General features: G+C 34.5%; 1 protein-coding gene across 5 annotated transcripts in view; it reads left to right on the top strand.

Annotated features, from left to right (window-relative positions):
* Positions 1–14,014, top strand: part of KDM6A (lysine demethylase 6A) — a 213,745-nt gene that overhangs the window by 59,184 nt on the left and 140,547 nt on the right. For all 5 annotated transcript variants that reach the window (XM_055337661.1, XM_055337662.1, XM_055337665.1 and 2 more), the window contains exon 3: positions 7,143–7,251. In XM_055337661.1, the coding sequence (XP_055193636.1) occupies positions 7,143–7,251 (109 nt within the window). The remainder of the gene's footprint in view (positions 1–7,142; positions 7,252–14,014) is intronic.

Genomic DNA, 14,014 nt, shown 5'->3' on the forward strand with positions numbered 1-14,014 from the left:
TGGCTGCTTGCATAAACAATAAAGGTTTTAGACTTAGTAGTAATCCAGCAACCTGTTGGCAGTTTAAACAGTACAGCCTATTGTGCTTTGTTGCAGCTGTATTTGGCCTTTCTTTGCCAAATATACTAAAGAGAGCAATAACAACACTAGGTAAACTAGAGAGATATAATGCGAAAGATACAAACAAGTACGGTGAAACCATATAACATTTTCCATATGTTTTCCACACGTTGTCTAAACTGGTATATTGTCCATATATATATATATCCATATATATATATATATATGGATATATATATATAGTGTACTGTTCATATATATTATAGTATATGTGGTATATAGTATATTAGTATATATATAGATATATATCATATATATGAACAGTAGTGTTTTGTGATATATATATACTGTTCATATATATATATATATATATATATATATATATATATATATATATAAGCAGTAGTGTTTTTGTACCACAGATGGCTTTTAATATGAGAACTTGGTGTGTTTTGTTTGGGTTTTGTGTGTAATTTTTTTGAATTATTGTTGCTTTTTATATGATTTTAAAATTAAGGTAGGAAAATTTGGGAAAGAACTAAAGGCTAAATTTTTCCGTGGGATGACAGGAACAGGAAGTGGCCATCATAATGCTTTTCTGCTTGGTGTAGAGGGGGCTAGTTTGTAGGAGTGTAAAAGAGAGTTGCTTATGGGGTCTTCTATTGGAAATGGCTTTTGTGTCCCTAGATATGACCTGAACTTCTGGAACCTCAGATACTGTTTGAATCCAACCTCGCTTTAGTTGTTAACTTTGACCTTTGACACAGGATTTGCTTTCTTTATGGCTCAGTTTTCTGTGAAGTAGTTTCTGTTTCATAGTGAAATTGTGAGGATTAAATGAATAAATATATGTAAAGTCCTTAGACTAATGTCTGGTACATATATCAAGGATTCAAATAAAAGCTACCAACACTTACTAAATTATCTAGTTTTGATTTCAGTAGTGTAGTTCTGTAAGAATATTTTGCAATAGCAAAGTATTTTTAATAGTTTGAAAAGAATGGTATGTAAGGTACCGAGATAGTATCTTGCATGATATTTACTCATTAGCATCCAGCACACCCACTGAATGAAGAGTAGTAGTAGGTCCAGAGGTGGAGAAATCCTGGAGCAAGACTGATGAGGTTAAATTTTGTTACACTGTATTGTGATGCAAAGGATGGTAAAAATTGGAGAGAGGGAAATAGGGTAGAGTAACAGATGTTTAAGTTCCTATATCTTCTCTAAAATGTTAAGTTTAGGTAGCAGTTAACTAGATTCTTTTTTCCTTCATCCTTTTTTTTTTTTAATGTAGGCTCCATGCCCAGTGTTGACCCCAATATGGTACTTGAACTCATAACCCTGAGATCAAGACCTGAGCTGAGATCTAGAGTTGGAACACTTGACCAAAGGTCCCTCCATCATTCTTTTTGTATGTGTTAATGATAATTTCATTAGGTGGCTGGGAAGTTTTTGTTTTTTATTTTTATTTTTATTTTTTGGTTTTGTTTTTTAAGATGAGGAAAGAGGGCTGCATACTCATTTATTTGTTAAATAAAATAATTCTCAGAGACAGTTCTAGGCTGCTCTGGAATTCCACTGTTCTAAAAACTTAGGCTTCTGTTTCCCTATGTTCCATTCTCAGCTTTGGCTTCTACCATCTAGATGATTCCAGCTAGGGGGAGGAGAGGTTGAAGCAGAGTATGTCCTTTCTTTGTATGCCATTGGTCAGAATTTAATCTTATCAGACTATACCTGCAAGGATGGTTGGGGTTCCCAGTATTTATTTGTAAAAACATATGTATAATTAAACTTAGGGGTTCTATTAACAGAGAAAGAGAAGAGAAAGGATGTCAGGGACACCTAGAATCTGAAGCAAGTTGCAAAACAATGTTTATATAAATGTGTAAATATTCATACTAAAGTGGAAAAAACACATCTGCTTGCATCTCCACAAAGTAATCTTGAATATAGTAGAAGATTTTTAATGATTTTTGCTTCTGGGAGAGGCAACTGGGTAGCTGGGGTTAGTATTAGGAGATGGAATTTTCACTATATACTCTTAAGAATTGGTGTTGTATACATTTTAACTTTTGAAAAACAGTAAACAAAATTAAGAAGTATGGAAGTCTGATACATAAGCTCAGGAATAGATATGCCATTAAGAATCAGTAATCCTTAAGATTATCATCTTAAGTGTGTAACACTTCCTTCATTAAAAAAATGTGGTGAGTTGAAATTTCAAAAAATGATTTAGACTTGAGGTAGTTTGAAAAGCAACCAGACAAAGGCATTGCCGAGTGTTTGGAAAGAGCAGGAATCATCATTATTTATGAGACATATTTCTGGGAGGGATATCAGCTTTAACAATGCAAACAGTTTTAGAGTTCGAAGGGAGCAGGTCAGGATACTGAATTTATTTAGAAATTTGTTATGGAAATTCAAAGCAAGTAAGCTAATCGTGGAATTAAGTCAGGAGAGATGCACTCACTTATATGTGTTTGTGTGTGGGTTTGTATTATATCTAATATTTGTATGCTTATATCATAGAAGCCCAAGAAATCTTAAAAAATATATACAACTCAGAATTATATGCAAAGTAAGAAGTCTTTTTTCTAACTTCCATTAAGATAGCTTAGTAATTTATGCTTTAATTCTTTGCACTAATAGGAGCCGATGGCCCATGTGGTTTTTGGCATATTTAAGTTTTCCTCTTTTCTGATTGAACTGAATTAAACTTGCTTATAAGTTATACCCATTCATTGGTCCGATGTCTGGAGCTACCCAAAGTGCAATTACTTTTATTTCTGAAGAGACAACTTTTTAAATTTTTGAGTAAAGTTTTAGCATCCCTGATGATTCTCCTCAGTTAAAACTTAGGTGAAATAATTTTCATACAATAGTTTCTCCATCCTTCACCAAAATTAATTGTCCTCTGTAAGTTACCACCTGTTAAAATATGGCACTCAGAACTGGCGTTAATGCTAGAGATCTGGTCAGAGGAGACCTTGGTGAGCTGATTATTGGTGTTGATTTGTATAATATGATTTATTAATTTGGGTCATGAATACTTTTTTTAGTAGCCATATTTCATGGATGACTTGTTGACCTGTAGTCTGCTTAAATCCCTTAATCTTTTTGTAAGTAAGCATATCTGTGGCTGGCTTTTAGGAATTAGGGACAGGACTGCATGCTTGTCTTTATTATATTTGGCCTAAAAGTTTTGGTTCATTTAAAATCATCTACATTGATTTTTCTCTACCATTTGTATGTCCCAACTAATTTAGCTAATCTTTCAAATAGGAAGAAAAATGATTTGTTTAAAAGTTGCCTAGTTTGAACTATTCTAAAATATTAACAAGTATCCTCTTTTAGCTAGGCCCTGACCTAGTTCATCATCATACAAGATTGTAATTCTTAGCATTTTTAATGTTAATATTAAAAAAGTAAATTAGTTGTATGTCTGTGTTCATGAGCTCTAAACGTCACCAGTCAAGGTTTAGAAATAGAAGGTAATGATAATATCCCTGTTCTGGGATAACTGATGTTTCAAATAATAAAAATAAAGCAGGTCTAGAGCATAAATTATATTTAACATTGTGGAAAATAGTACTGTAATGGGAGGAAGACACTGAAGTTCTCTACCTAGCTGGGAGGATCTTAGTTTACTCTCCTTTGATTTTAGTATTTAACGATTAACTTTATTTTCATTCTCATTGTTTTTTCCAATTGGCAGTAAGGATAAGGATTAGGGATGCGTAAATTGCTAACGATAAACAACCATAGGATGTAACAGTGCTTTTTGTGAAAAGTATTGTTCATCCCCAGTGCAAGATACTTAATTATATTTATAGGCTTTTCATTTATAAACATGAGAAATTTTGCTTTCCTAATAATTTAGCATATGGATCAAATATTCAATTATTTTTAAGTTTTAACTACACTGTCCATTAGCATGTGTCTATGTAAATAGAAATAAAAATTCAGGGGATCCCTGGGTGGCTCAGTGGTTTGGCGCCTGCCTTTGGCCCAGGGCACGATCCTGGAGTCCCGGGATGGAGTCTCGCATCGGGCTCCCAGCATGGAGCCTGCTTCTCCTTCTGTCTGTGTCTCTGCCTCTCTCTCTCTCTATCATGAGTGGATGAATAAAATCTTTAATAAAAAAATAAAAAGTCAAACGAAATAATTTAAAAATTCAGTTGTTGACTTCTGCTAGCCATGTTTCAAGTGCTCAATGGCCATGTGTGTCTAGTGGGTAGCATATTGGACAACATAGATTATAGAATATTATTATTGTAGAAAGTGTTCTATTGAATGATGCTATTGTAGACATGCATGATTTTCTTGCAGATTTCTGACTATCCTTACATTAAGGTAGGGTGACTCCCAGAGGAAAGCATAATAGTTCTTTGATGATTTTTATAAGAATAGAAATATTATTGGTTAATTATGAAAAAGCTAGATAATACAGAGAAATTAAAACAAAATAAAGTTTCTATATGACTTTCCATTTTTAACATTTGTTTTATATTCTAGTCCTTTTTTTCCCTCTGCATGTGTGTACACGTATGGAGATGATTTTACTTGTGCACATTTCAAATAAAAAGAGTAAGAATATAAAAGTAACCATTTTAACAGGAAACATTTTTGCTTTGTAGAAGTTTACCTAAACTTTGTTCTAAATCTAAACTATTTATCTTTTATGTTTATAGTCTTTTGACTAAAAATGTTATTATATTATAAAAATACTGTTTCATTCTAGATTATTGTATGAGTTAGGAGTATTGGAAATTACCTTGTTATTTATTTTCCTTTAATGCTCTTTAAAAATTGTATTTGCTGTATTTAATATCAGCATTTACCTCAAACACTTCAAATAAATTAATGAAGTTTGACTATAAAATGGTGGCACAAAACACTTGGAAACTTACTCTAATTTTTTGTTCATCTCCTCCCATTTGATGTTTGACTCTGTCAGAATCATCTTTGACCAGCAACATTAGTTGGTGGAAATTATAGTTTGTTGGAAATTATTATGAATTTCTTAATGAAGCCTGAGTATATGGGTAGGCTAATTTAAAATTTGCCCGTTCTTGTTTTTACCTGGTGTTATGCTTTATGACAATCTGAGTTGTGTATAGTATTCATTTTATATGTGTTCCTTTGTTTTATGGGAAGTAGAAGATAAGGCAGTAAATGATCCACAGTAGTGGAATCAATATATGGTGAAAAAATGGAAGTAAGAAGTAAGAGTGCTGCCATCTTTTTGCTTAGGTCATTAAATTAATTTCTTTATGTTTATATCTTGAATCTTTTTTCACTATGAAACCATATTTGCTTATAAATTAATGCTGATCAGCAGTAAGAAATTGTCAGGGAAGGATAGGAAAAGTTTCTAAATAACCTACTAAGAGTTTAAGAAAAAAAGATAACTATTTTAATGAGTGTTTTACATATGGTGCCATTAATAGCTTTAAAGTCACTCATTTAATGTAAAATTAGGAATTGTCATACTGTGGCCCAATAGTTTTGTGAATTTCTCTGATATTAAAAAGTACTGAAATAAATTGCATTTTTGTATTCTTAAGCATCTGCCAGATAGGATTATATATGAATTAAATAAAGAGGATCTTGAAATTTCATTATAGTAATTTCTGACACTTCAGTGTAGCATTCACTCTTTTAATTATAGAGAAGCAGAATGATTAGTTTTTCATGATTGTGATTTGGTACATATGCACATGTAGATAGCTAAGTGTGAAGTAAAAATAATGTTAGGCTTTAAGGGTAGTAGAGTCATCCCAGAATTTGCCTTGTTTATTATGATGACGTCTCCAAACTTAATGAGTATTTAGGTATGTGCTTTGCATAGGTAAATTTTAGGATACACATTTTGAAACTCCCATCAAAGGCCCTATATTTTACAGGAGAGGAAAAATCAAAACATTTTAAGTGGGTACTTTGTTCCACCCACATCACATTTTCTTATCCCATCAAATGCTCATGAAATAGTGGCGAAAAGGTTTTTTTTGGTAACAAGCTATTCTAGTTCCTTTCTTTGTGGATACCAAATCTGGAAATCTCTCAAACCTGAGATTTGAGAAATCATACACATTTCTTGATTTAGTGACTCCAGGACACATTATAAGAACATTGTAGAGTAAATCATTAGCAGGGGAATTTTGATAAAATGATTGGTAAGCTTGAAACAATCTTGTAAGAGAGATTTTTACTTATCTAAGGATAAAGTATAAAGTAAAGAAACAATTATTAAGTACCTATGGAATGCTAAGCACTGTGATAAACACTTAAAGAAGTTTTCTGATTTGAATCCTTTTGTTAGCCCTCTGTTACTAAAACTGTGAGGTAGAGAGGACAAGTTTCCTGGGGTCTCCTGTATATAGCTAATGACAATTGGAATTTGTCAAGACTCCAGAAGTCTGTTCTTTCCATTGTTCATTTTCTCTTGCAGTCTCTGGGATTACAAAAAAAAAAAAAAGAGTAATATCCTTAAAATAGTATGTTATTTTTTTATTTGGGGAAGAAATAGTGAAAGTGAATACATATATATGTATTTGAGTGAGGGTAAAATGAAGACAAGAGTTAGAGTGGGTTTAAAGGATATCATGAGAAGACATTTGTAAGGCAGTTGATGGTAGTTTAAATGGATAGAGGTTATGACAAAAAGTTGTTCATTATAAATGGTAGCTATTATTATTACTCTGGAGATTCTCTGAGTTCTCCTATAATTGAGTAAAGTTCTTTCTGTCTGTGGGAAAGATGGATATTATTTGTTTATATCAACAAGGACCACTGTAATAATTTAGGTGTGGAGCTTATGAATAAAGTTATCAAAATGCTCATTATTTGGAAAGTATTTCTATTTTATAGATAGGAAAAGCACTTATGCCATAACTAGTGGTTATGGCTCTTCTAATAAATTCTTAGGTATCTAAAGAATGCTGCATTGACTATGTCCAAGGTAGAAGTGAAATATATTGATTTCTTGGGTGATTGAATACAGGATATATGCATTACTTCAGGAAGGAAATACATTTTAGGGTTTCATTTTTTTCTTAAATGTTTGTATTTTTTATTTCTAGGCTGTTCGCTGCTACGAATCTCTAATCTTAAAAGCTGAAGGAAAAGTGGAGTCTGATTTCTTTTGTCAATTAGGTCACTTCAACCTCTTATTGGAAGATTATCCAAAAGGTAATTTTTTCCCTTGTTAATTACTATTTGATTTATATATATATATTTTAAAGTAATTGTAATTATTCATATTGTACTAAAGATACTACCATTTTTATTTTTAAGAAATTGTAAGCTTGTGAACATGCTAACCAATGAGGAGGAAAAATGGGATAGATAGAAATGTGAAAAGTTCACTTAACTCTACGTAAATCATCAGTAAGTTGACCAGTTTAACTGAGAGCCACCTACATGTGCACTACTGTTTTGTCATTTCTATCTTGCAAAAAAATCCTGCCCTTTAGAGGCTCTGTCATAGTAGAAAGTGAGCCATTGGGGGCACGTGGGTGGCTCAGTTGGTTAAGTGTCTGCCTTCAGCTCACTATATAATCTCAGTGTCCTGGGATGGAGTCTGCTCAGCGGGGAGCCTGCTTCTCCCTTTGCCTCTCCCCCTCGCTCATGCACGCGCTCTCTCTTTCTCTCAAACAAACATAAATCTTTTAAAAAAGAGGGGATCCCTGGGTGGCTCAACGGTTTAGCCCCTGCCTTCGGCCCAGGGCATGATCCTGGGGTCCTGGGGTCGAGTCCCACATCAGGCTCCCTGCGTGGAGCCTGCTTCTTCTTCTCTCCGTGTGTCTCTTTCTCTCTCTCTGTGTCTCTCATGAGTAAAAAAATAAAATCTTAAAAAAAAAAAAAAAGGAAAGTGAACCATGGATTGATACTTTGGAGAAGTAACAGAGACTTAGTATTTCTCTTCTTTGTCCTGGCGGTAAAACTTTCGTTTTACCTAAAAAAATACTTGAATAAAAATCTAATCTAATCTAATCTAAAGGTAAGCAGTACAGAGAGATGATTATATAATGAGCTTGAGCATTGGAGAAAACAAATTTTTTATTCATTTGAAATGTTTTTCCTGTAAGAAATGAGTTAAATAACTGAAGTCAGTCCCCCAAGATGTGTCCCTTTTATAGTACCAAGCTGCTGATGCAGACTATTACTCACTTAGGAAGAAAAAGCAACCGCAAATACCATCCACTCCCCAATACCAAAGGCAAAACTCATACCAAAGAAAAATTGTCTCCTTATAAACAAGAACATTTTAACCTTCTGATGATAGTAAACATCTGAATGTGGAACAGATAAGTATAGTATGCTTGTTTTCTACAAATGTGTTTAGTGGGCAGAACAACAACTGGCAGGTTTCAGGGCTGGAGTGAAGGATTGTTGCTGTTTAATGTTGATGTTTTATAATGACACTTTTGTATTAGGTTAAATGAACACTTCCCTAGTGAAAATGCAATTTGTATTTGAGACAGGTGTAATACATGGGGTTTGAAGTTAAGTTTATTTCTCAGCTCATCTCTATTTACTGTGTCATTATCGTTAACATATTATGTGTATACCCCTGAGCTTTGGTCTTCTAATCTGAAAAACGAGATAAAGGGGTATGGGGATTGATTTGTGAAACTAGTTAGTACTTAGCAAAATACCTTCATGATAATAGGTATTAATAATTATTTAACAGTCTATTAGGTATTTCAGTTTAGACTGATAACTCATCTAAAGGAAACTTTTACAAAAAATATGCAGAAATTCTGTACAATATAATTTTTTAATGCTGCATGTTGGAGAGCATATAGATAGTATATATATATATATATATATACATATATACATATATATATATACACACACACACACCTATACATATGTTTCTATATGTATGCACACACATTATATATATGGTAGCCTTTAAAGCCTTATTAACCTAAGAACTTAGCTATATTTTCCATTTTTAAAATGTCTCTAAGGGTAATGAGTCTAGGGATATTTGTTTTGGAGCTTTTCTTTTCTTTCTTTTCTTTTGGAGATAAAGTGGGGGGCATGTGGCAAACTAGCTGGCAGGAGTAATCTAATAAGATGGGAACGGAGAACAGGAACCATTAAGGATTTAAGTTCTTGAAAAGAGGTGCTCTGAGATCCATTTACTGTCCTGTAGATGAACTGGTCATTGATAGCTAGGCAGTAGGTCAATTATTTGTAATAGGAAGAAGAGCAAGGTGAGAATGGATGTATATGTGTGAGAATGGATGTATATACATATATACATACATATATATGCATACACACATACATGTTTAAACATATATATATATGTTTATTAGTATATTTTAGTATTTCAAGCTGATGGCTTTTGTTTCCTTGATTTTTTTTTTTTATTCCTCCTTGAGTCTTTATTGACCATGTTTCCAAGTTATAAAAAACATTCCTTTTTACATACTAATTAAGTCGTCACCACCATTAGTTTATGGAGACATTTGTTACCTTAGGCTGCTTTCTCCTTCTCTTTTTGGAACCCAGTGCAAGATGAACCTCTAGCCCTAGCCAAATAAACATTTAATTTTGTAGAACAGATTATAAACTGTAACTTTTTAGGGAGTAAACATAAAACCACTCAATGAACATGTGAGTAAATTGCTCAGGTATATATATATATATATATGTATGTATGTATGTGGGGGACTTATTGGCTCTGTTATTCTGAAGACAGTTCTTTAATTACAGTCCTGAGTCCTCTTTTTTGTGTGAAATATTCTGAGATTGGGGTTTCTTGTGAAAAACTGCTGCTACTTTCGCAGTAGGAAATGGTAGAATCTCTTTTGTGTACATTTTGGACTGTATTTTTTGTCCTTATTTGTTATTCTGCTCTTATCTTGCTTCCTGCCTTACAGGAATTCCTAAAAATTTCTGGTCTGCAGATGGTATACTTTGATTATCATTACAGTTATGGATTTATTCATTAAAAAATATTTTACGTCATGTCAGGTGAATTTGAAGCAGAAGGAAAAAAAGATTTTCCAAAACAGTTTTCTTAAGCCTTTCTAGTTTATAATATGTTTGAAGAGTTTTATAAACTTTTCTATCACTTGATTTGGTCATTTGGCTTCTAGGAATTTATCCTTAACAAGTAATTGATTAGAGGATTGTAGGAAAATGAAGCCTCAGTGCACTTGGCCTATTTGTAGGTTGGATTCCTCTGGAGGGGTCAGGATTCAGCATACAGGATATTTAGTTAGAAATGCCTTTAGGATCAGCACCTATAGAAAGTAGGGGACAAAAGATTGGATTGGAGAAGAGGGAGGATTAGTCAGAGGTGAGAAATTAAGCTGTGACAGTGTTGGCCAACTCCATGGGGAGCCTTGGAGCTAGAATGGTCCTTCATAGCTATCCCAAGTTGGGCCAAGATGACCAGGCCTTTATACTCCACCCTTTAGATGCTGGATATGGGCCAACCTGTAAGGGAGTGTGGCCTTGGGCAAGGTGGCTCTGCACCTGAGGCAGCTCACTGCCAGAGGCTGTCTGCCTGCAGTACTGGAATATTGGAAAATATTCCTTCCTTGAAGCGAGATTTGAATGGTTTTTCACAGTGTCTGCCATACCTCCTTGCCATTCCTAACCCCAAAGCTAACCCATTAACCTTTGCTGAACCAAACAGCTGATGAAGCTGTTAGATTGCCTTAAGCCATAGATGGAGATAGCGTGATGATTTCTCTTCTTTGGGTTGGAAAACAGTGAGACACAGAACCCTGTACTCTGAAGGATAAGCATATATATTCTTGCAAATATATGGGATGGACCTTAGGAGCAGTATAAAAGAAATTATATCTAAGTATCTGTAAATGTGTGTGGCAAATTATAGGTAAACTATAATCACTAAGTTAGGTACTTAGAAAATTTAGTAGCAAATTACCTCAGAGTACACATCAAAATTATAAAAAGATAGAAATTATAAGGTGTAAGAGACTTGGAAGATAGTAAGAGTTCCTAAAGCAAAATAGTTGAAGGAGATTCAGTAATTACTCATTCTTGATATTAACTTGGAAACCCTGAAAATTAAAAGTAGTTTATGTTTGTGGGGAGCTAGAAGTTTTCTCTGAAATTCCTGCCAGTAATCAATTTCTCTCCCTTTCCTCCTTCCTTTAAGTAATTTGTCATTTTGTTGCATTGTCTGTCACTTTTGGACAAAGTAAATTTTGGTTGTAGTTACTCAGGGGTTACAGGTGGCTAGCAACTCACAGCAAGAGTTGCTAATGTGAAGAAGTCTTCAGTCAATTGGTGAGCTATCTGTCTTTGTCTCTCGTGGGTGCAATGATATTATTCCATCCTAAGATGTATTAATGTATGAGAACATAGAATGCATATTTTCCAGCTAAGTTTGGCTTCTTCAAAAATTACCCATTTATTTATTTATTTATTTATTTATTTATTTATTTATTTATTTATTTATTTATTTCGATCCTTGCATGGTTCTGCTCTTTATTGTTGTAGCTATTAGAACTGAAGATTGTGATTTTTTTTTTTAAAGATTTGAGAGAGAGAGAGCATGCAGGCATGCATGCGTGTGTATGCGTGGGGGGAGGGGCAGAGGGAGAGGGACAATGAGAATCTCAAGCAGACTGCCCACTGAGTGTGGAGCCCTATGTGACCCTGGGCTGGATCCCATGATTCATGAGATCATGACCTGAGCAGAAATCACAAGTCAGGCACTTAACTGACCAAGCCACCCGGGCGCCCCTAAAGGTTGTGATTCTTTTAAGAGTGTACTCTTTAAAACTCCTTTCAGAAAGAGAGTCATTGGGAAGTTTGCATAGCATATATTTTTGCTATACAATGCAAATTTGTGTTGAGATAATAAAATAAAATAAAAATCCAAAATACTGACCTGTACATCCATATAATATCGATAGAATGAATATTACAAATCACTCTGAAAACCTGTTACATTCAAGGTGATTATTAAATGCATTGGCATTGCATTCACAATCAGTGCCCCCTATTTCTTCGTATAATTTCATTTGAATGTATTCAGTGGTTTTCAAACTGATATATAAAGTCACCAGTGCCTCCACTCCTTCCATTGCAATTTGAGAATCACTTTTGTTCAGTTCACTCATGGCCTAGAATTAAAAAATTGAGAAGTATCCAAGAAAGCAATATAGTGACCATAGTCCGGGTTGTCAGAAGCCTATGTCTAGGCAATAAGCACAAGTTCTAGTAGCTTCTAGAATCACAGAGCTGGATCAGAGCACGTTGAAGGAACACAAAGAGGACGTGTACTTTGTTTCTTGTGGTAAGCCAAAAGTGAGATACTAAAGACCTTGAGGACTAGATTTTTGTTTTTTTTTTAAGATTTTATTTATTTATTTTAGAGAGAGAGAGAGAGAGCAAGAGTGAGCAGGGGGAGGAGCGGGAGAGAGGGAGAGACTCTCCAGCTGACTCTGCTGAGCATGAAGCCTGATGTGGGTGATTGATCCTATGACCCTGAGATCCTGACCTGAAACCAAGAGTCAGATGCTTAACTGACTGCACCCCCCCCCCCCATGTGCCCTGGGTATATTAATTTAGTAATGACTAAGAAGTAGTAGTAAAGCTGAGATTTCAGTATGTGCATTAATTTGACTTGAAGGCCTCACTGAAGGTGCTGATATAGCACTGAAAGGATTATTTGTTTCTTTGCTTTTCCAAGTTTGCTTAAGTCTGTAATATTAAATCTTTGCAAATGTGTGGAAGAGAGGGGACATGGGAAGAGAGATGGATGCGATTCACAGTGTTTCTCAAATGTTACCATGTGTATGTGTTAATGCTACATAAAAGAGAAAAGATGTGTTTTAGGTGATCAAGATTTGAGAAGGCAGAAAGGTGCTAGTGAGCAGAGTACATCATTCATTTACATAAAATGAAAGTTAATATAAGTTCTCTGAGGTATTATTTATCCCTGGATATAAATATAACTTTTTAGTCTAGCCTCAGAGAACAGAATAAAATAAATCAAAGAAATCTATTGACTTCATTACTTTAGTCAACCACAGCCTCTTCTGGCCTAAAGATGGCAGTCAGTGCAACTGACATATTCAAAGAATATCAAAGAAGGACATGCTTTTCTTTCTTTCCTTTTCCTTCCATACCCATAGACTCCTCCACTAGCAGCTAACTTGCAGTGTTACACATTGGGCTAGGGATGAAAAGAGAAATGCTGAGTTTTGCCTGCAGTTAGTACCTAGTCTAATATCAAGAGTATAGACTGAATTGTAAATCCTTTCCTTCCTTGCATTTCCATCACATCTAACTCTGAAGAAGGCTCCCTTATTTCTGGCAAGTCTATCACCTTTAATCTACATCATTATTTCTTTTCATCCTATGCTGCTTATATGGACTTGTCATCAGGCACACCTGTTTCTCTTGTTTTGACAATCTTAACTCAAAGCCATACTTCCAAGCATGCTGGTCCCTGATACCTATATATCGTTCTTAACTGTCTTTACTCCCTCACTGTATTTCTCTAGAAAGAAATCTCTCTTTATTTAATTCTAAACAATTATAATACGGCTGTGGACTTCTCTTTCTATTCTTCAGTTACACCTTACTCTTTGAAAAACTCTTTAGGCTGCTTGTGACCTATAAGGAATTAACTTGAATTAAATGCCTTGATGTCTCTTCATCATCAGGGAAATGTAAATCAGAACTACAATGAAATATCACCTCACACCGTCAGAATGTCCAAAATCAGCAACACAAAAAATAATGTGTTGGTGAAGATGGTGGAGAAAAAGGAATCCTCGTACATTGTTGGTGGGACTGCAGACTGGTGCAGTGACTCTAGAAAACAGTATGGAGGTTCCTTAAGAAGTTAGAAATAGTGGTGCTTGGGTGGCTCAATAGGTTAAACATCTGCCTTCAGTTCAGGTCATAATCCCGGGGTCCTGGAATCAAGCCCCACATTGGG

The sequence above is a fragment of the Nyctereutes procyonoides genome, unplaced genomic scaffold (genome assembly GCF_905146905.1).
Source record: "Nyctereutes procyonoides isolate TBG_1078 unplaced genomic scaffold, NYPRO_anot_genome, whole genome shotgun sequence".
Lineage (NCBI taxonomy): Eukaryota > Metazoa > Chordata > Mammalia > Carnivora > Canidae > Nyctereutes > Nyctereutes procyonoides.